The 20931-nt window shown below is 47.8% G+C and overlaps 1 protein-coding gene across 8 annotated transcripts in view; it reads right to left on the bottom strand.

Annotated features, from left to right (window-relative positions):
• The window catches only part of PLEKHG5 (pleckstrin homology and RhoGEF domain containing G5), a gene marked incomplete at its 3' end in the record, with an annotated part of 100343 nt that overhangs the window by 56097 nt on the left and 23315 nt on the right, over positions 1-20931 (bottom strand). For 4 of the 8 annotated variants that reach the window (XM_083512894.1, XM_083512893.1, XM_083512892.1 and 1 more), the window contains exon 2: positions 19744-19826. In XM_083512894.1, coding sequence (XP_083369020.1) covers positions 19744-19826 — 83 coding nt within the window. Of the gene's footprint in view, positions 1-4935; positions 5081-5457; positions 5766-19743; positions 19827-20931 lie in introns of those variants that run through there. The other 4 variants (XM_083512895.1, XM_083512891.1, XM_083512896.1 and 1 more) reach the window with 3 other exon arrangements.

Below are 20931 nucleotides of genomic sequence, written 5' to 3'. Positions count from 1 at the left end.
AAAGAGAAGTGGAAAGAGAGAAAGGGCGTCTCCGAGAGGCCAGAGGGCCAAGTGGCTGCAGCTGTCGGCTGGAAGCCAGCCAGCCCCGACAAAAGGGAGAGAGGATGTGGGGGCTCAGGCTGCCTATTTGCTCACACCGCAAATAGAACAAAAAAAGAAAAGAGGAAAAAGCCAGGCCTTCCCAGGCTGCTACTTCAATCACTTCCACTAGGCTGGGACGAGGTGGGGGCAGTGGAGAAGCCCAGCTTCAAGGCAGCCAAGAGTCCCAGACAGCAGCGCTGGCCGGCTCAGCACAGACGGCTGTTGCGTCATGGCCGTTCCATGTGACTGAGGCAGGCAGGGAGCCAAAGGGACATCGCAGGCCGCTGCCATGGTCCCAGACCGAACTGGAAAGATGGCCAAGTGCAGCCGGCCTCCTGCGCACTCGTGAGTGCCAGGGGATGGAGGAGGTGAAAGAGGAGCACACTGAGCGTCCTCTCCTGCGCAACGGAACAGGCTCCACGTTGCAAAGGGATATGTCAAAGCCCACCCTGAGCTCCAGGGAACCCAAAGCTTTCTGCTTATATCACAACTTATGAAGCCAAATGAATGGATGATAAGGCAGCATCTCCTTCTTCTGCCACACTCCAGCCAAATCTCTTTGTCCAAGCCATCCCAAGACATTTCACTACCTGAAGATGCCCCCCCCTTTCTCCCTCATTCCATGTGCAAAATCTGGCCAAAGAGGCAATTTCATCTTACTTCCACACTGGCTAAGGCGACTGCATCCTCCAATATACCTGAGGGCAGCTGGAGTAAAGAGGCACAGAGCAAGTTAGCTTAGGGGCTAGAGAATGGCCGGGGGGGGGGGCAAGGAGGCTGCTTCCCTTCACTCTCTCCACTTGTGTGCAACAAGGAAAAGCAGGTGAAAAGCAGGTCTTGTGTTCGAATCCTGATTCTGGGATTCCCATCGGGGCATATGGTTGGCCACTGGGAGAACAGGATGCTGAACTCAATGGGCCATAGGAAAGAGGGCCTATGGCCCATCGAGTCCAGCATCCTGTTCTCCCAGTGGCCAACCATATGCCCCGATGGGAAGCCCAGAATCAGGATTCGAACACAAGACCACTCTTGGGGTTTCCAGCAAGTAGCCTTCAGAAGCATTACTGCTTTCATCCTTGGGTGAGGAGCATAGCCAAAATAGCTCTCCTCCCTGAATTTTTTATTATCCTCTTTTAAAGCCATCTCATTTTGTGGCAATCACTGCCTCCCATGGGAGTGAGTTCCATATTGGCCAGGGTGCCTCCCTTAGCAGAGGTCAGTTCTCTATTTGGAAACAATGGGTGGCATTCAACTAACTTTCAGACCCATTGAAACGAACGGGCCGTTGCTATTCACTTCAATAGGTCCACTCTGAGCAAAATCTCATTGAACAGAACCCATCCTCTTGTTTTGGAGCTGCCCAGTTTAAAGAGTGCTAAGGAGGGGGGAAAACAGGCCAGGAATGGGTGGCTGTGAAGTTGAGCATCACCTAGGCAGCAAGATGAGCAGGCAGCTATAGGAATTGTTCCCAGATTGACACCTGGAATATATAGATTAGCAGCTGCAAATTTGAGTCTCCTTTTGTCCATCTATCCCCCACCCCCCAGCTTCTGCTCCTTGGTGCAGTTTTATGGTGCAGACCCCACAGGCTTCATCTGGCAAAACAAGCTAAGACAGTCTTCCCCAACCTGGCGCCCTCCATGGTTGGAGGCAGTCAATACCAGTTGTTGGAAACAGCAGGAAGGGAAAGGGCTCTTGTGCTCAGGTCCTGTTTGTGGGTCTCCCATAATGGTCAGAGTAAGAATAGGAGGCTGGCTTGATACAGCAGGCTCTCTTGCATTTTGGACTACACAGCTCTGCTGGCTGGGGTGGATAGGAGTTGTGGTTCAAAACATCTGGAGGGTGGCAAGTTGGAGAAGGATGGTCCAAAATGCCTGGAAGCGACTCTCTAGCTTTGGGTTCTCAGTGAGACATTTATTCCAAGCTTTGCTTCCCAAGAGTCTTGAATCTGAGATTCTGGTGCCTGATTCCAGGACATGTCCAATTCACCTGTGAAGGTCGATTTCAGACACGACACAGAACTGAGTTTCCAGAGAGCACCTGCCCTTCCTTAGGTCACCTGCCCTCTGCCCAGATCTGAACAGAGCAACTTCATTCATCAGGACCAGTCTGAGAAGAGGGGAACTGGTGCTTCTGCTAAAAAACCAATCATAAGAACTGGATCAGGCCAGTAGCCCGTCTAGTCGAGCATCCTGTTCTCACAGTGGCCAAGCAGTTGCCTGCATGGAGGGCATGAGTGCCTTTTGCACACTGCCCACCTGCAAAAGTTTTTTGGGGGTATAATCTTCCACACACACAAACAAGACACACATTTGCCCCAGTCCACAGCTGCTCACGCTCACATGCCCATGCCTAGAGCGGGTGTGTCCCCGTGTGCCTCAGCCTCTGACAGTCAGCGCATGGCACGTGTTTTGAGGAGGAAGTTGTTTTTAGAAGTCCAAAACGTTTGAGAAACAGCTGCCGAATGAAGCAAGTGCACCAATTCATACACACACCATGGGAGAAGCAGCAGGAAAGGCTGGCCACAGGCTCTCATGCCCTGGTAGCTTCAAGGCTGGATAACTTCAATGCGCTCTATGCGGGACTTCCCTTGCACTTGGTCCAGAAGCTGCAGCTAGTGCAGAATGCTGGCAGGAGGGAAACCTTGGCATCACATAACACCTGTGCTCAGAGATCTGCACTGTTTGCCAATTTGCTACTAGGCCAAGTTCAAGGTGTTACTATTAGGATATAAAGTCCTTAACAGCTTGGGACCAGTTTACCTATGAGATCGCCTTGCTCCACAGGTGCCCACTCAACTACTTTGACTGGTGGAATTGGCACTATTACACTATTTGTAAGAAATCCATCTTTTAGTGTGGAACTCTGGACGCGGGTGGCACTGTGGGTTAAACCACAGAGCCTAGGACTTGCCGATCAGAAGGTCGGCGGTTTGAATCCCTGCGACGGGGTGAGCTCCCATTGCTCAGTCCCTGCTCCTGCCAACCTAGCAATTTAAAAGCACGTCAAAGTGCAAGTAGATAAATAGGTACCGCTCCGGCAGGAAGGTAAATGGCATTTCCGTGTGATGCTCTGGTTTGCCAGAAGCAGCTTAGTCATGCTGGCCACATGACCCGGAAGCTGTACACCGGCTCCCTCGGCCAGTATAGCAAGATGAGTGCCGCAACCCCAGAGTCGGCCACAACTAGACCTAATGGTTCCTTTACTGGAACTCCCTGCCTATTGACATCAGGCAGCCCCCATTCACTGTACCCTTTTCAGCTCCTGCTAAAAACATTTTGTTTAGATGAAATGTCTAGAAAGCTGGTTTTTAATTATTGTTGCTGATTTTTCTTGTTGATCATTATATCGCCCTATCTTTTTTGTAAACCACTTTAAGGGGGTTTTTCCCCTCCCCCTAATCAAGTGGTGTATGAATTTTATGGAATAAAAATATGAATAAAATAAGGGGTCTTGCTTACTGCCCCCAAGGTTTTGTTCCGGGCCCCATAAGATGTGTGGGGTAGGTCAGTGTGGGGTGGGGTTTAGAGTGTCAGACTCAGACCTGGCAGAGACCAAGGTTCAAATCACCCCCACTTGGAGCCAGTCACTGCCTCTCAGACTAACCTACTTCACAGGGTTGTTATGGGGATTAAATGAGGATGAGGAGGACTATGTGCAGTACCTTGAGCTCCTTAATTTCTCAGGCACACTTTTGTCCTTGGCTGGCTATCTGGTCCAGCACACAGAAGGACAAAGTGGTTTTCATTTCTCTTCCTGCAGCCAAATGGGCCCATGAAACAGGTTTGTGGCAATGCACAACTACTCCCCCATTGAAAATACATGGTTTTGTTTTCTTTGCCTTGCAACTGAAACCTGAGCAAAAGTAGGCTTTGAACCCTGCCCCCCCCAGCGAAATTTACTGACCCTACAGTTTCAGAGGGGCCCTCCTGGCACTTCTGTTTTCAAATTGTTCAAAGTACAGCATTTGTAAAAACAAATTAGTACAGCGAATATTATAACTGCCCCAGGCAAACTTCCATGACTCCTGCCCGAGAAATTCCAGAGAGGAAGCTGGAGGTAGCCCATTCCAGAAGAGAAAGGGAGGCAAGGTTTTTGGTGGGGATTGTTGGTTCTTACAGGGTGACTCCCCCCCCCCCCAAAAAAAAAAGTCAGGCTGCAAATAATTGCCACAGGCCACGGAAATTCTGGAGATGTGCGGCTGTTTTTTGAATCTGCCGGACACAGTAGAACATCTTCTTTTCTACTGTCCATTGTACACCCAGCTACGCAAAAGCGTGCTATCCCCTTTTTCTTGGGTAGTCTAACATCACAATGAAAATATCAGATTCTACCTGTCTGGCACTAACCTAGAAGTAACTGCAAGGGTGGCTGAATTTTTATATCTCTCAGAGTGGTGAATGGCACTATTTAGCGGGAAGGAACTCCAATGAAAATCCTTATTACGTATTTTTACACAGCTGCTTATTTGTATATATTTTAAATTTTTATATATGGATGTTTTATGATGGCCTATATTTGTATCGCCTGCAAATTGGCGATTATAATTCTGGAGATGACCCACATGATAAACCCCACTATTGCCTTGGGGAAATGGCACAAACCCAACAATGGAAGCCGACCGAAGTGGGGGCCCGATCCAGTGCTTTGGCTTCCACCAAGACCGTAACTGTGCCCCTGGAAACCAAAGAAACTGCTCACTGGTTGGCCTGAAATTTACACTTGATGGAGTGGGAGATGGAGGGCATCTGCTGCTCCTCTGTACAGGACCCACGACCATCTTGCCAGTCACTCCCAAGAGTCCAGCCTGGTCTCCCTCCACAAACACGGGTAGCACACCTGCCCAGCGGTTACCTTGACACCCAGCAGGGGCAGATCCCACCAGACGGGACAATGGCGTCCATTTCTCTGCTCTCCAGCCACAACTCAAACGTCTTCCTTTTGGGTCTGGAATATCTCCCAGCTTTCGAAAATCCAAAGCTCACCCCTCTCCAAGCCACCACAGCAACAGTATTAGCCAAGAAGCCGAGAGAGAGATGGATGGTTTCGCACTGCAGTCTAAACCGAACTGGCTTTCCTTCGCCTCTCCACACTCCGCTGTTATCTCTGGTCCCGAAAACAACAATTAGCGTCTGGATCTACCCAACGCGCCCTGCTAACGCGCAGCCTTGGTAAGTTAAAACGCCTTCACGTTTCTAGTCCTGGTGGAAAAGGAGCCGCGCGTCTGCCCAAGAGGCGCCGGGCCCCCGTCTACAGCCAGCCAACCAATACATTAAAAAAAACCCCAACACCATCGTGTGCCCAGTTTTACGCCCCCTCCCCGAGGTCCCCCCCCTCTTCTGTCCCTTCCTTCTGGATTCCGGTCCAGCCACTCACCAATTTGATGGCGCCCCTGGCGGGCAGCTCCTCGGGGGTCCCTCTACCGTCACCGGCGGCTTTCAAGTCCCCCAGCCGTTGCCTCATTGTGAGAGCCTCCAAAATGGGGCTGAGGGGGTGGGGGCTGTCTGCAGCCTCAGATACAGGAGGGGGCTCCGTCCAAAGCCCCAGCTGCCGCCGCTGCCTTCATGGCGCACAAAGCTGCTGCTGCGCCTCTCGTCTCTCTCTCCCTCCTGCGGAAGAGCCAGACAGGCAGACCTGCCTGGAGGCTCCACCGAGACAAAGCCACGTTCAAGCCCGACAGGAGGAGGAGGAGGAGGAAGAAGAAGACTGGCGGGACCTACCATTCCCCTGCCGAGGAGAGTGTCTCCGGCTGGAGCGTACCATTCCTGTCCAGTCGCAGGCGCCAAGGCAGAAGCAGGCACCGGAGCGCACAGCGGAGAAAAGAGGTTGTGCGCTCTTCCTCCTCTTGTTTCAAGAAGCAGGAGCCCGAAAAGTCCATCGGCCGTGGTGGGGGTCTCTGGACGAAACTCTTCGCCTGTTGACCCCCTCCAGATTTGCGGTGGGGGTGCCTTATTTATTTCATAAAATTTATATGCGGCTTGATTGTAAAAGGAAAGCCACCCCTCTCCAAGCGGTTAACAAAACGAAAAATATTATTAGTTAAAACCGTGAAAAGATTGAGACCTGGGAGTATAGGGCGCTATATAAATTCAATAAATAAAAAAGGTTGAAGACAACAACAGAAAACAAAACAGCATTCTAAATATCTGGGTAAAAGGTAAAGGGACCCCTGACCGTTAGGTCCAGTCGTGGCCGACTCTGGGGTTGCAGCACTCATCTCGCTTTATTGGCCGAGGGAGCTGGCATATAGCTTCCGGGTCATGTGGCCAGCATGACTCAGCCGCTTCTGGCGAACCAGAGCAGCGCACCTTCCCACTGGAGCGGTACCTATTTATCTACTTGCACTTTGACGTGCTTTCGAACTGCTAGGTTGGCAGGAGCAGGGACCGAGCAACAGGAGCTCACCCCATTGTGGGGATTCGAACCGCCAACATTCTGATCGACAAGTCCTAGGCTCTGTGGTTTAACCCACAGTGCCACCCGCATCCCTTAAATATCTGGGTAGGCTAGTCTAAACAAAAATGTTTTTAGAAAGCACATGCCTGGTGTCAGTAGGCAGGGAATTTCAAAGTGTAGGTGCTGCCACACTAAAAGATTGGTTTCTTGCAAATGCGGAATGGGTATTATGTGGCACTTATAACAATGGGCTCATCCGCCCTTCCGCTTGTCTCAAGCCTTGAAAACATGGGGCAGAGCGGTTTTCTGATTGACTCATGCTTTGTAGACACAGGTCCAAGTGGTTTCCCCCTTGCCCAGCTCCTTTCCACCATTGTTAAGATAGCTGAGATCCTGAGATTCCTGGATTGCAGGGGGGTGGACTCAATGACTCTTGGGGGTCCCTTCCAACCCTACAATTCTGATTCTATAATTCTAAGATTATGCAAAAGTTTGGTGCACATCTGCAAGAAGATGGACAGAAAGGGAAGATTCAGAACCCCTTCTGTGAAGTATGGTTTGTGCCCATTGGATTATTTCAACTGCAAGATATTGGGGGCAGGGATCTGGCTCCCTTTTTGCTCACATGGTTCTGCAAAGTGTCCAAATGTGTAATTGGTACTTAATATTATTATTTCACCTTTTCTCCAGACTGGACCTCAAAGCAACTTACACAAATTAAAACAGCACCGCTACAATACATAAAAGCTAAACACATAATCAGTACAAAGTCATTCAACTCTACTAGAATTGAAACAATATATATAAGAATTCTATTAAAATACAGATTAAAAAAAAACAGTCAGTTCCCCAAAGAAGAAGATATGTACCTGCTGGTGGAAGGACAACAAGGAGGGAGCCTGTCTAGCTTCTCCAGGAAAGGAGTTGCAGAGTGGGAGCAGCCACCGAGAAGGCTCTCTCCCGTGTCCCTACCAAGTGTGGCTGTGAGGATGGCAGGAATGAGATAAGGGCCTCCCTCAATGTTCTCAGATCCTGAGCAGCTTTGCATGGGGAAATATGGTCTTTCATATATAGAATATAGAATCATCGAGTTGGAAGGTACCGTGAGGCTCACCCAGTCCACTCACCTGAATAAGCACCTGTCCCTTGCAGGGACTGAACTTACGACCTCGGTGTTATCAGCACCACACTCTAACCAACTGAGCTCTCCACCTGATAAATAGATAGCCTGGACCCAAGCTAGCTTTATAGGTCAGCACCAGTGCTTTGAATCGTGCCTGGAAGCAGCACCAGCAAGCTGCAACACATTTTCTTGGTGGGGTGCATGCATCTAAATCACAATTTGAATGAAGTTTTCAGCTGCAAGAGCTGTTTTGAAAAGGCTTCACTACGCCTCCTCCATGCCCCCCCCACCTGGCCCCCACGCTCCCTCCCCATCCATCAAAGCCCCATGTCTGCCTGGCTAGCAGTTTCCTCGAACACAGGCTGCTTTTCATCCTGCGCGTATTTCCTCTTTCTGCAGTTCTGCGCCCCCTCACATACTTGGCCACTTGCAAGCAGGGCAGACGTGTGGCAGCCTGCACAGACAGCGTCATTCACGTCAAGGGAGATGAAAGCACAGAGCTGATGCCAAAGGACAGCTCGGCTGGTACAGAAGCTTAAGAGTGCATGAGAACTCAGGACGAGGGTCCAACAGGCAAGGCGTCTGAAGCCCCTTGAAAGAAGAGGTAGGGGGACGCCAGAGAACCAGGAGCAAAACACTGAAGCCATTCCCCAAATTGTGCTGCCCAAAGAGGAAAGTAATTTGATAAGGCAAGCCTATCTGCAGAGGAGGCTGCCCACTGCATCTCTGCATGAGGCCCTGCTTCCTTCCGGTCAGTTTCGAGGAGGGGATGGAATGGGTACCGGTAATTCTGTCACATATTGACATCAAGTGTGGCTGGTGCATCCAGTGACTCACAGTGCAAAGATACGGGGAAAATTGCTCAGGCTTTTATGGAGGTTCCTTGTTGCATCACCGCATGATGCCCCTGTTCTGGGTCCGCATCCTGCTAATTACAGTGGTACCTCGGGTTACATACGCTTCAGGTTACAGACTCCGCTAACCCAGAAATAGTGCTTCAGGTTAAGAACTTTGCTTCAGGATGAGAACAGAAATCGTGCTCTGACGGTGCGGTGGCAGTGGGAGGCCCCATTAGCTAAAGTGGTGCTTCAGGTTAAGACCAGTTTCAGATTAAGAACGGGCCTCCGGAACGAAATAAGTACTTAACCCGAGGTACCACAGTATGAGTTACATCGAGATCAGTGGCTCATGCAAAACCCCTGAGGGCTGAGTTCTTCAAAGGGAGGGTCTTCACACTTCCACTCTTATTTGCTTTCTGGGAGTGAGGGTGACTTCATTTTAAAATCAGAAACAAAAAAATACCTCAGCTGCCCAAAGTTCAGGAAGCCATACACTGAAAGGACAAAGTGCATTACAATATCATTCATGCCTAAAAATAACAAGCAAGATGAACCAAAGCCCACCCTTCCTTCCTCCATGTCCCAGAATAAAGGAGGTTTTGAGATTTGGAAAGTGTTACAGATATAGCTTGCTCCCACAGTCACCCTTTCCTCTCCTTTGTTCACTCGGTTTTCATGAAGAATCCAGATGGCACCATTTTCATGTCACTGCAGCCCAGTGGTTTTTTCAGACCTAATTTGTGCTTCCCCCGTTTCCCCACTCCAATAAAAGACAATGTACAACACCTGCTTATCCACTGCTATTGATGTATTCAGGACTTGTGTACCTTTAGTTAAAAGCTTTCTGCTTGCAAGTATTTCCTGCTGATCAATGGGGGATTGGAAAGGATCCCAAAAGGATCTCTTCAGACTGGAATGAATGGCCACCAAGATGGCAAATACAATATAAGCAAATGTAAAATGAAGCACGTTGATGTAAAAAAAAAAAAAATGAACTCAATTCTTAATTCAAAACAATTGCCTTCCTCAGAAATACCTTAACAACCTTGGTGACTGTTTAAAGGACATGAGATTACCATGGGGGGTGTTTAAAAATTGCATCTGACCCATATTTGGGTGGGGGAAATAGTTTGGTTTTTTTAAGAAAGGGAAATGCATTTACATGGGAATAAATTGAGAAGTTTACTCTCTAAACATATTTTGCTTGATGTCGATACAGTGTAGCAGAAGGGGGAAGTTGACAAAAATAAGAGAAAAGACGAAATTGCATTTTGACCATGTTTGTTAAAAACGTTGAAACTTAATAAAATATAATTGAAAAAAATAATTTGGTTGATGCATTGAGCTTCAATAATCCATTAATAAAGGATTATACATGCTTTACAACAGGCATAGGCAAACTCGGCCCTCCAGCTGTTTTGAGACTACAACTCCCATGATCCCTAGCTAACAGGACCAGTGGTCGGGGACGATGGAAATTGTAGTCCCCAAACAGCTGGTGGGCCGAGTTTGCCTATGCCTGCTTTAAAATGAAGAATAAAGCTTATACTAGAGTAGGTCATGTTGTCAGACATGTTGGTAAGTCTCTTAAATAGTTCCACTACAGACTTGCAATCAGTTTATGCACCAGGACAAGTGATTTTGAATTAGCCTCATCCAGGTAACGCACCTTCATATGGTGTCTAATTGTTGTTAGATAATTTCTTCGCAAAAGAAAAACAAATAAAACAAGATATTAAAACTTCTCTCTCTCTTTTTGAGGTTCGCGATTTGGATTTCTAGGACTGATTGTGACTAGTAGCCATTGACACATTCTCCCTCCACTGTCAGAGACAGTATGCCTCTCAGTACCAGCTGTCAGGAATCATAAGTGGGAAGAGTTGCTAATGGACTCAGGTCTTGCTTATGAGCTTCCCATGGGGGCAGCTGGTTGGCTACAGTGAGAACAAGATGCTGGGCTAGATGCACCCCCCCCCCAATAGCCTGACCTAGCAGGGCTCTTCTTATGTTGTTAAACATCGTGCCAGATTCTCCCACAATTCCATGGGCCTCGTGATGCCTGAGCTGGCCAGCTCTAAGCAAACCCTGCCACCTGCTGGCAGACTGTGGAATAGTTGTTATCAAAACCATCTCTAGACACAACATAGGGCCTGATGAGGAAGGTCAACTTTTTCAGACATGCTGGGAGGACAAAGGGGGGGGGGGAAGCCATGGGAGTGACTTTTAATCTGGACTGCTGAGAAACAACTGTGCTAGATGTTAACAGACCGTCAAAAGTATTCCCCCCCCCTATATAATATTTTATAAATTTTCCAAAAATAAAACAATATCAATGTTTTGATATTGCTGCTGTTGTTGTATTGTTTAACAGACCATCAAAAGTAAATGGGAACCTAAAGTGTCCACGTTATTTCACAGCGGACACGGATTTCCCCACTGCTTGGTAATTTTCCTCTTCCAAGCAGCCTACAAAATTCAGAAGCGATAAAAACCACCACATAATAATTCATGACGACATAGCAACAGAATGCAGAGTAGCTGCATGGAAAAGTCTTCTCGAAAACCGTGCCAAACTATTGGGTTTTTTAAAAGCGTACTTAAAGGCATGGATAGCTGCATCAGCAGAGCATGAGACTCTTAATCTCAGGGTTATGGGTACGAGCCCCATGTTGGGCAAAAGATTCCTGCTTTGAAGGGGCTGGACTAGATGACCCTCGTGGTCCCTCCCAACTCTGCAATTCTATAGGGTGGAGGGGGTGTTGCTGGATTTTCCCCAGGGAGAAAGAATTCCATAGCCAGGTCCTCATCTGAATCTGCTCCTCTTGCATCAATCTTGGCCCAGAGTGAAGTTTGGGGGGCAGAGAGATGGAAGCAGCCTTCATCCCAGCCAAAATCTACTTGATCAGCTGCCCAGGGGATGTCAGAGCACCTCCTGTAACCCTCCAACAAGTCCTTTCCCCCCTCTGCCCCGCTCAGTTTCATACACACAGTCGCCAACAGAGAGGCCACAGACTGGGGCCAGGAACCTGTTGTTCCGGGCAGCTGTGGACCACAGAGGCTCTCTGCAGCTTCTTACATAACAGCTCAGAGAAAACTCTTAACCCTAACCCTTCCTGCTGGGAAGGGTGAACGAGGACGAGTCGATGGCCACAAAGGGGCTTTCTGGGATCTACAGAAGAGCTTCTTTCCATGGTGCTAGTGGCTTTTGCTTAATGGTTTTTGGTGGCTGGTGGCTACCAGCTGCTAAAAACAGTGCTGCACAAATATTACCTGCTTTGATGGAGAGGTTGAAGGAAACCATAGACTCATAGGAAGTTGGAAAGGACCCCAAGGTCCAACCCCTGCCATGTAGAAATCACAGCTGATGACCACAGATATTGCAGGGTAAGCACTTTTAGCCAGTTAATGTTCTTTCATCTTTCTGATGAATTTAAAAATGAGTTGCACTGAGACATAGTAAGTGGCGAACAAATGTAAATGTAAATAATAATAATAATAATAATAATAGCCTTTATTCAACTAAGTTTTACTCAGAGTAGCTCCACTGAAAGCAATTGGACCTAAGTTAGCCATGTGTGTTGATTTTAGTGGGTCTACTCTAAGCAGGTGGCGCTGTGGGTTAAACCACAGAGCCTAGGGCTTGCCTATCAGAAGGTCAGCAGTTCGAATCCTCGTGACGGGGTGAGCTCCCATTGCTCAGTCCCTGCTCCTGCCAACCTAGCAGTTCGAAAGCACCTCAAAGTGCAAGTAGATAAATAGGTACCGCTCTGGTGGGAAGGTAAACGGCGTTTCTGTGTGCTGCTCTGATTTGCCAGAAACGGCTTTGTCATGCTGGCTGTACGCCGGCTCCCTTGGCCAATAAAGCGAGATGACTGCAACCCCAGAGTCGGTCATGACTGGACCTAATGGTCTGGGGTCCCTTTACTCTAAGCAGGACCAGCTTTGGCTACAACACATAACAAACAGCAGGACAAATTGTGTCTGTCCTGGTGTAAAACATACTTTCCACATTACAACCTTACAGCTTCTTCCAGGCCTTGCCTGCCAGGGTTCCACACTCATGCCCAACACAAATCCAGAGCATTTTAGGGTGCATGTGATTTGGGGTGGGCCGTTTCACATCTGGGAGGTAAGCCTGAGATTTTGTAGCTGCCTGGCCAGAGATAGTTGGTCTTGGGATAAGGTGCTTAATGATTATTATTTTTTTAAGAGTTCCACTACCTGCCTGGTCTCTCTCTCTCTCTCTCTCTCTCTCTCTCTCTCTCTCTCTCTCTCAGATATTCCTCCAACAACTTCTACTATCCCTTGGCTCCTCTCTTTCATACCACACTCTGAAATCTGTTGTGCTTCCTCCATCCAAACAGGCCTCAGCCTAAAGTTGGGAGAGCTAATTCACAGCCAGTGAGCTGTGCAAAAGTCCAGCAAGAGGACCCCAGGCAGAGAGGCATGGCAGTGGGGCTCTAAATACGAAGGTTGCTGCTTCAAATCTCTCTCGCGTTAATTTGCCTAATCCATTTTAAGAGGCCACCTGTGCTGCTCTCCCTAAGAACAATTTGTGGCGATGAATCCCATAAGTTAATTATGCCTTGGATGAAGGCTGAGGGAGGGCAGCTTCTGGATATTGGCAGTCATAGGTCCAGGCACACCTAGTGTTTCAAAAAACCAGGGGTCCTGGTAAAGAGGAGATGATAAAGAGCAGTAAGCCAGCTGCCATGAACCTCAGAGAAGCAGAGTGAGGGGAGACAAAGGCAGAAGGGAGGAGGAGGAAGGGAAGCAGAGAGAGAAGAAAAAGGCCAGAATGGAACTGCAGCTTCTGCCTGAGTCTGTCCCTGGAAACGGCACAGGGAGAAGCTACAGATCCATTCCAGCTTTTTTCTTCTGCCTGCATCTACCTGCCTCTGTCTCACTGCTCTGCCTCCATCCCAGGTCCCCTCACCGCCTTTTCCTCACACCCAGTGAGCGACTTCTCATTGTCTAGGACAGGAAGATGAAGAAACCTTAATCTGTTTCAGTCCATTTGGGTTAGCTCATTACCTGGTTAAAGATAACGCTCATGAAAACTGACTGCATCTCTGTAAATGCCTCATTACAGCAAACACGTATTTTGTGACTCGTTTTAAAAGTTTATATTCTTTAAGCAAAGTTTATTTCAAAGATCATGTTTCGTTAATTGTTCGATGAATAAAAACAATGTCCTTCGGTGTAGGCACTCAGTATATGATTGCCTTCTAAAACGAAAAGTTACCTGGGTACACTGCCTAACGAAATGTGCTGCAAGACAGTTTTTCTAGAGGATATCCACCGCAAACCCACATGGACAGACACCCACACGCCAATTCTAGTGTTTCAAGAGAAACAGCAAACCATCATCTCTCCATCCTCCTTCTCTGTACCACTCATGATTTGATCCTTTATTTGATAAAATGTACGATTCAAGATGATTCACAGCCACACAATAAAAATGAGTTTAAAAACATGACTAAATGTAGCTTTTAAATGATACAATGAAACACCCAAGGCGGACCCCTGAAAATATAAACATTTATCCCGTCGGAACAGCTTGTTGAAACAATAATGTTTTCCATTGTTTCTGGAAAACCCAAAGAGTGGGCATCTGTATTATCTCACCAGGGAGACCAGAGCTGATTTTGCCCCAGATGCAGGACTAAACCCAACCTGGGATGGGTTTATATAATCAGTTTCCTCCAAAAACACCCACAACTGCACTGCCAACAACCTTCTTGAGTCCCTGTCCCAAAAGGGAGAATTTCAGCAACTGGGTGGTAGTTGTTTAATACCAACAGGTCCAGGGTTGGGTCTCGTCAGGAATGACATTATCACCTCCTTCTGGGTGGCAGGCACCACCTGCAAAGATGCGCTCAACACACCCTGGACCTCAAAGAGTTGAGAGGGCACCTGGTTGGGCACAAAGCGGCCTGGTCAGACCACAAAGACAAGTCCCACAAAACAAGGCTTGATGGAGCATTGCAAACCTCACTTGGAGCCGCATCAGCCATGGCATCAAGCAGGCTACATGGGTAGGCAACTTAGTCCTCGAACTGTTCGCCAAGCAAATCACAGTGGATCTCCAAGAGGTTGCATGCTCCATCCACTGACGTAGATGTCAGGAAGGCTCAGACCACCACTTGCCTGGGCGATTACTCAAGGAAGCAGTGGAGGCAACAAAGGAGGCCCTATGCGCTGGTTTCACCAGGTAGCCGGAACTCACGTCCAGTCGGGGCTTTCAACACCTACACTCGAGCTATTGTCCAGTCTGTTTCATAACTACCCAGTATCCCAGGGGCCAAATATGCTCTGGAGAGGGCTCTCAGGAGCAATCACATATATATATATTCCATAGATGTATATTCCATAGTTTGATATATCCATTATACAGTTGTCTTTGGTTATCTTATATTCTTGGACTTCCCTGCACATCCCTTCATGGGTTCCTGTTTTGACCTTGTTGAGCTGCATTTCTTTAATTACCACCCTTCTTCTGGTTGTTTTTAACTGCTGCTCACATGTATAACCCTACTTGGAAATTTATCTGGTTATTGTGTATCTTTAAATATTATCCAAAGCGTTCCCACTCCCCTCTTATATCTGTCTCTTACTGATTCCTTATCTTTGCAGTCAGCATTGCTAATTCCACATATTCTGCCAACTTATTCTGCCATTCTTCTTCTGTAGGACTATCTTTGTCCTTCCACATTGGAGCATAAATTCTTCTGGTTGCTGCCATTGCGTATACAAGGAGTACCAAGTACTTTCTTAGGTATTTCATTCTCTATAATAGGAGCAGTTGTTTACATGGCCCTCAGCATCTCTCAGTTCCACAGGAAGACTAGGGCCTCAGTTGGGCCTAATGTAGAAGCAACCCTGAAGTCCTCTAGTTGAAGGCTGCATTTTAACTGACATTTTAAAATTATTTTTAAGCTGCTTTAAAGCCATCTCACTTGGAGGGACCCAAGGGAAAAACTAAATAGCAGCAAGATGGGGGGGGGATCCCACTCTTGTGAATGGTTCCCTGCTACCCTCCAGGTGTCAGTACATTCATCTTAATACTGCTAAGTAAATTATCACCAGTTCGTTAGTGTAAAAAGTGTGCCTATTTAGCATATATTTAGATTCTGGTCATCAGCGACTCTAATTTTTGCATCTCATGACCATTCAGCACCCATCTTTTCCTTTAAATATATGCCAAAGAAGCAACCAATGAAATAGTTTATGTCATCATAAATTTGTTGGTCTTTTAAACAGCTTCTAAAGAGTTTTCCCAAACAGATTATTCTGCTGCAAGGAATTGGAGGCCAGGGGGTGGGGGGGTGACAAAATGACATCACACGTATTAGCCAATAGGCTCCTACAGCTGCCGTAAAAACTAGATGTTGAAATCAGTACTCACTTCCCAAGAAAAGGAATGGATTTTTTTCCAGGTTCAATTTTAACCAACCTGAAGAAGAAGTTTGTTCAAAGACTTGGTAGTAGCAGCGGCAAGGGAGGGGGGAGGGGGCACCACATATTCAACCTCAGGGACTGAACAAAGTCCATGGAGCATCCCCCTTTGCAGATAATCCTCAAGACCCCCCCCCAAAAAAACACCTCATCTCAATAACAAAAAACGCTCCCCATAACAGCAAAACATCCAAAGAGGTAATGAAGGTTAGGAAATGGTGGGGGAGAGGTCCGGGAATATGGGTTGACTACTATTAGCAAACACTTACCTTCACTTCAGGATAGCCCCAGAGAGAAACCCAGGTGGCATTAGGGGGGAAACCCCAAAGGGGTTTCTTTTTCCTGCCCAGGCTTCAGTCCCAAAGAAAAGTAAGGGAAGCTATCCCAGAGAAGAGAGAATGAGTAACCAAGTCGGCTACTCCACAGACGGGGGAGAGGGGAATGAGAGGCTCTAAATCCATCGCAGCTTTACATTAACAAGCAATTAGGCTAAGAGGACAAGGCAGAGAGCAGGCGATTCTGCCGGGCTAGTTTGCACGCAGACACACAAATTATAACCTGGGAGTGGAAGCAGGGGCAGCCCATCTGTGCTGGGGCTTTTGGTAGCAGCACAGTCCAAGCTGGAGCCTACGGCTGGCTTAGTGAGTGAGTGGTTTGGTGTTCAGCTAGTTCACACATTCCAGAAAGGCAGACTCAGATTAGGCCCAAGAGGGCTCTGCAACCCAATATGTGATGTCAAAACACTCAGGTGCTTCAAGAAAGCTGACTGCTTTTTCTTTTTTTCAGATCACACCTATTTTCATTCATTTAAATGCCCATCCTCAAGCCTTACTTTACACACACAAACCAGTTGCAGAACTGTCCTAGGGATTGGTAGAAGGCATATTGACGGCGTCACAGGCACTAGCCAATTGGTCCTGTCCACTTCTAGTCCGTCCCCCCCGCCGCCCCCAGTCCAAAGCAAGCTGCAAAACATCAGTGGTGCCATTTCCCACCCACCTCCTCCAGAGCTCAAGTCAGGAGACCAAAAAAAAGAGCAAGGTCTGAGCTGAATTAAAGGATGGCCCCAGAACTGATTTTTCCCCACCCCACCCCCTGCCCATCCGAAGAAAAACCCATAAAAATGTTATTCACCTTAATTGTAGTGTTGGACTGTAGTGGCATGATAGAAGTTTATAGAATTATGCACGGCACACAGGAAGTAGCTAGAGAAAAGTTCTTTCTCCCTCTCTAATAACACTGGAACTCGAACTTATTCATGCAGCACATAGTTAAATTACAGAATTCACTCCTGCAGGAGGCCATCGGTGGCTACTGCCTCCACGGTCAAAGGCAGCGAGTCCAAAGCATTTGTGGGTAGGAACGTGATCTTGACGAGCGGCTGCATCATTGGAGCCTGCTGCAATGTCAACACCTACGAAGTCATCCCTGAAAACACAGTCATCTATGGAGCTGACTGTCTTCAGTGAGTGCAGACTGAGCAGCCCCCAGCCACAAACATTGCAGCTGGACTTCCTAATGAAAATCCTGCCAAATTATCACCATCTTAAAAAAGCCATGAAACCAACTTCTACACCTGTGAAGAGCTGAAGACACCCTTCTCCCAGCATGCTTACCAGAACTGCAGTGCTTTCAGGACTCTTGTGTCCGCAAGAGCTAACTCACTTAACTTACATGCTCGTTCATTCCATTGTGCAACATAATGTTATTTATTAAAATGTTGAAAAATGAAAAAAAAGGCAGCGATGCTTCTATTTGCCAGTTGCTGGAAAACTTGGGGTGTGGGGAGAGAGCTCTTGCAGGTTTCCTGCAGGCATCTGATTGGCTCCTGCAAGAACACGATGCTGGGATAGATGCCCTGATCCAACAGGCTTTTTTCTTACGTTCTTAATTTATTTTAGTGGTGCTAGTCAGGCTCCCTCCCTCCCTCCCCACCTGCTCAACCTATAACCTTGTAAACAAGCTGAGGCTGTCTTGCACCCCACAGTCTTCTCAAGGAAACTGACCCTTCCTCCTCCAACTCCTCACACACACACACAGGCCACCTCAAGGGGCCTACGAAGCTGCCCTTTTTCATTTTTGCAGATCGTGTTGCTGGGCTCCTTTCCTGCTCCTGAGCAGCAGAGAACGGGGGGAGCAGCTCCAGCGACTCGTTGTGAATCGAGCAAAGCGGACAAGGGAGAACAGCTGTCCCTCTCTCTCTCTCTCTCTCTCTCTCTCTCTCTCTCTTTTTTTTTTTTTACACACACACACACACACACACACACACACACCAATCTTCTTGTTGGAATGGCGACGCACTGACCCTTTTGTGGGAGGGGGGAGAGCTGAGCATTTCTCCAGCTGCTGAGGCTTTGAGGCTGCCACTCTGTCTGGAAAAGTCTTTGCGGTTTCTTAGCAGGGAGGGGAAAGGCGGTGAGGTAAGGGGGAGACCCGAGGAAGGGCGGAGAGGCAGAAAGAGCAGAGGGGAAGGACGGAGCCAAACCTCGGCCCGAACGGCCCTGCTGGCATCTTTTCGCAACCTGCCTTCCGCGATGGCCTGCACAAGCCGCACCATCAGCCACACACATGAAGGGGAACAAGGGAAAGTTGCTCCTGCAACTTTTGGGGGACTCGCATCGTTTTTAGTTCACTCTCGAAGTGAGGCATTGGGCAAAACTTTTCAGATGGGCTGGCAGCCAATTAAAGAAGTGTGTGATACCCACTCCATCTTCCCCCAGTCCGGACATCAATGTGTTGGATGATGCCAGCACCAGGCAGTGGTGATGTGGAGCAGATTGGGTGGAATGGAGTGACAGGTGGGGAGCACGCAATATATTGGCACCATGCGGCAGATTGAGGGACAGAAGGTGGGTAAGAGGGGAATCTTGATGCTGACTAGCAGACACTCCAAGTGTCCCTATTTTCCAGGGACGCCCCTGATTTAGAGAAGCCATCCTGGTTTCTGATTTGATCCCGGAATGCCCCACTTTTCCTTAGGATGTCCCTATTTTCACTGGAGAAATGTTGGAGGGTATGGTCATAGAGGATCCTCTGAATAAAGATTATTTTATAAAAATGACTCCTCATTGCAGGTGCTTGTTGTTGGACCCAGAAACGTTACACAGTGAATTAGAGGCTCACTGTGTCTGAATCCCTATGGCCCTTGTCTGCACTATGCCTTGAAAGCAGCATCATACCACTTTAAACAGTCATGGTTTGCCCCAAAGAATTCTGGGAACTGTAGTTTGTTGGGGATGCTGAGAGCTGTTAGGAGGCCCTTTATTTCACTCCCAGAGCACCCTGTGAAGGGGAATTGATTGTTAAACCACTCTGGAAGTTGCCCCTCTGTTGGGTGGGAAAGAGGTCTCCTAACAACTCTCAACAACATTAACAAACTACAGCTCCTGGGATTCTTTGAGGGAAGCCGTGACTGTTTACAAAGTGGTACAGCATACCTTCCAACATGTTGACTCCAGAAATTGGGAGGTGCATCTTCCGGGCCCTGCTCCCGTGCGTGTCACATGACCTGCATGAGATCACAGAGCCCCAAAACATGTGTCTGGGGTGTGCACAGCACCCAAAAAATGGGATGTCCCGATTTAATGGGGGCAGTTGACAGGAATGGCAAAGCACTGCATATTGTGCTGATGGAGCCTGTCGCAGCCCAATGCCAACAACTGATTCTGTATTTGTGACCTCATCCTCCTTGTCTTGGTTAACTGAGCCCCACAGCCTTTGGATTTCTCTGATTAAGGCACTTGGGAGGAAACGGTGGGCTTTGTGGCAACTTCCTCAAGATCTAAGAATATCCCCTTTCCCAGAAGCCCCCTGAATCCAAACACATGCAAAATCATAATACAGTACCTTTGCGGCTCGCCGCTTCTCCACGCAGTTGGGATTTTGGCAGTACAATACTTTCTCCTTCTCCTCCGTCACGGTCCGCTCATCTGGAAGAGAAAGCGTTCAAAAGTTTGCTTTTTAAAAAGAAGAAGAAGAAGAAGAAGAAGAAGGCAGGTTATCCAGCAGCCAGTCGGGAGCAAACAGCTTCACAGCACCTAGCTTGCAAAACTTCAGATCGACAGCCAGCTTGTGATCCTAATAGGGGACCAGCTGGACCCAGCAGCCAAAATTTTTAAAAAGGAGTGGTTTGTAGGCAAAGGAAAAGCTTAGTGATCACAGGAGCAGATTGGGACTTAAGCGACTCACAGCACAGGCCCACGACACACATTTTGCATCTGCTATAGATGCAAAATTTAGGTTCTGAGCAAATGGAGAGGACAGGCAAGTGGTCACCGTCATTGCACTTTCCTTACAAGTAAACATGAACCCTCTAGCAACACCCTTGCAGAGAGGAGAGCATGGAGTCTTGACTTTTTTAATAAAAAAAAAAGTGTCTGCGTCTAATCTTGCCTCTTTCTAAAATTTATTTCTTGCAGTGTGTTTTTCTTTCTGCAAATCTACCAAAGAATAAAAATAAAATAAAATTCGGATGAAGGGGTTTTCTCAGGATGGCGGAGGACTTGTGTGCTGCATCCCATTGTGGTTGTGGGGCTGGCATTTGCCCTTCTTCAAATAGGAAATGCTCTGTGGTAGGGACAACAAAAAACAGGGGGTCTAGGAGAGTCGGTTGTAGGGCAGTGAGAAATGTCCCTGTTTTCATCTGAGGAAAGTTGGAGGATATGTGATTGTGAAACTCGGGTCAAAAGGCAGAAAAGACCTGCAGTTCCCTTTCGGGTATAAGCAAGATAGGCAAGCTATTCAGGGATTTTTAATTTATTTTTTAAACACCATGCAATTCATTGCTGCCACAGAGTTCAGCCTACCAGGCCTGACATGATGGGAACTCTGGCAAACACCCCAACACGTGTTCATCCTCAGTGGCCACGTTGCACAGCCGCCTTTCAGTCCTTCTGCCAAAGGACGTCTGTTCAACTTAATAACCCATAGCACAGCTCATTTAATAACTCATTTTTTCCCCTGTTGCAATTCAATAAGTTCAAAGCCCACAGACACAGCTCTCTCCCGCTATTCCTATTTTATGTCCCACAGCAA

The sequence above is a fragment of the Podarcis liolepis genome (genome assembly GCF_965112155.1).
Source record: "Podarcis liolepis genome assembly, chromosome: 7".
Taxonomy (NCBI): domain Eukaryota; kingdom Metazoa; phylum Chordata; class Lepidosauria; order Squamata; family Lacertidae; genus Podarcis; species Podarcis liolepis.
Note: the sequence above shows the minus strand (reverse complement) of the source record. Positions and strands in the feature narration are given on the sequence as shown.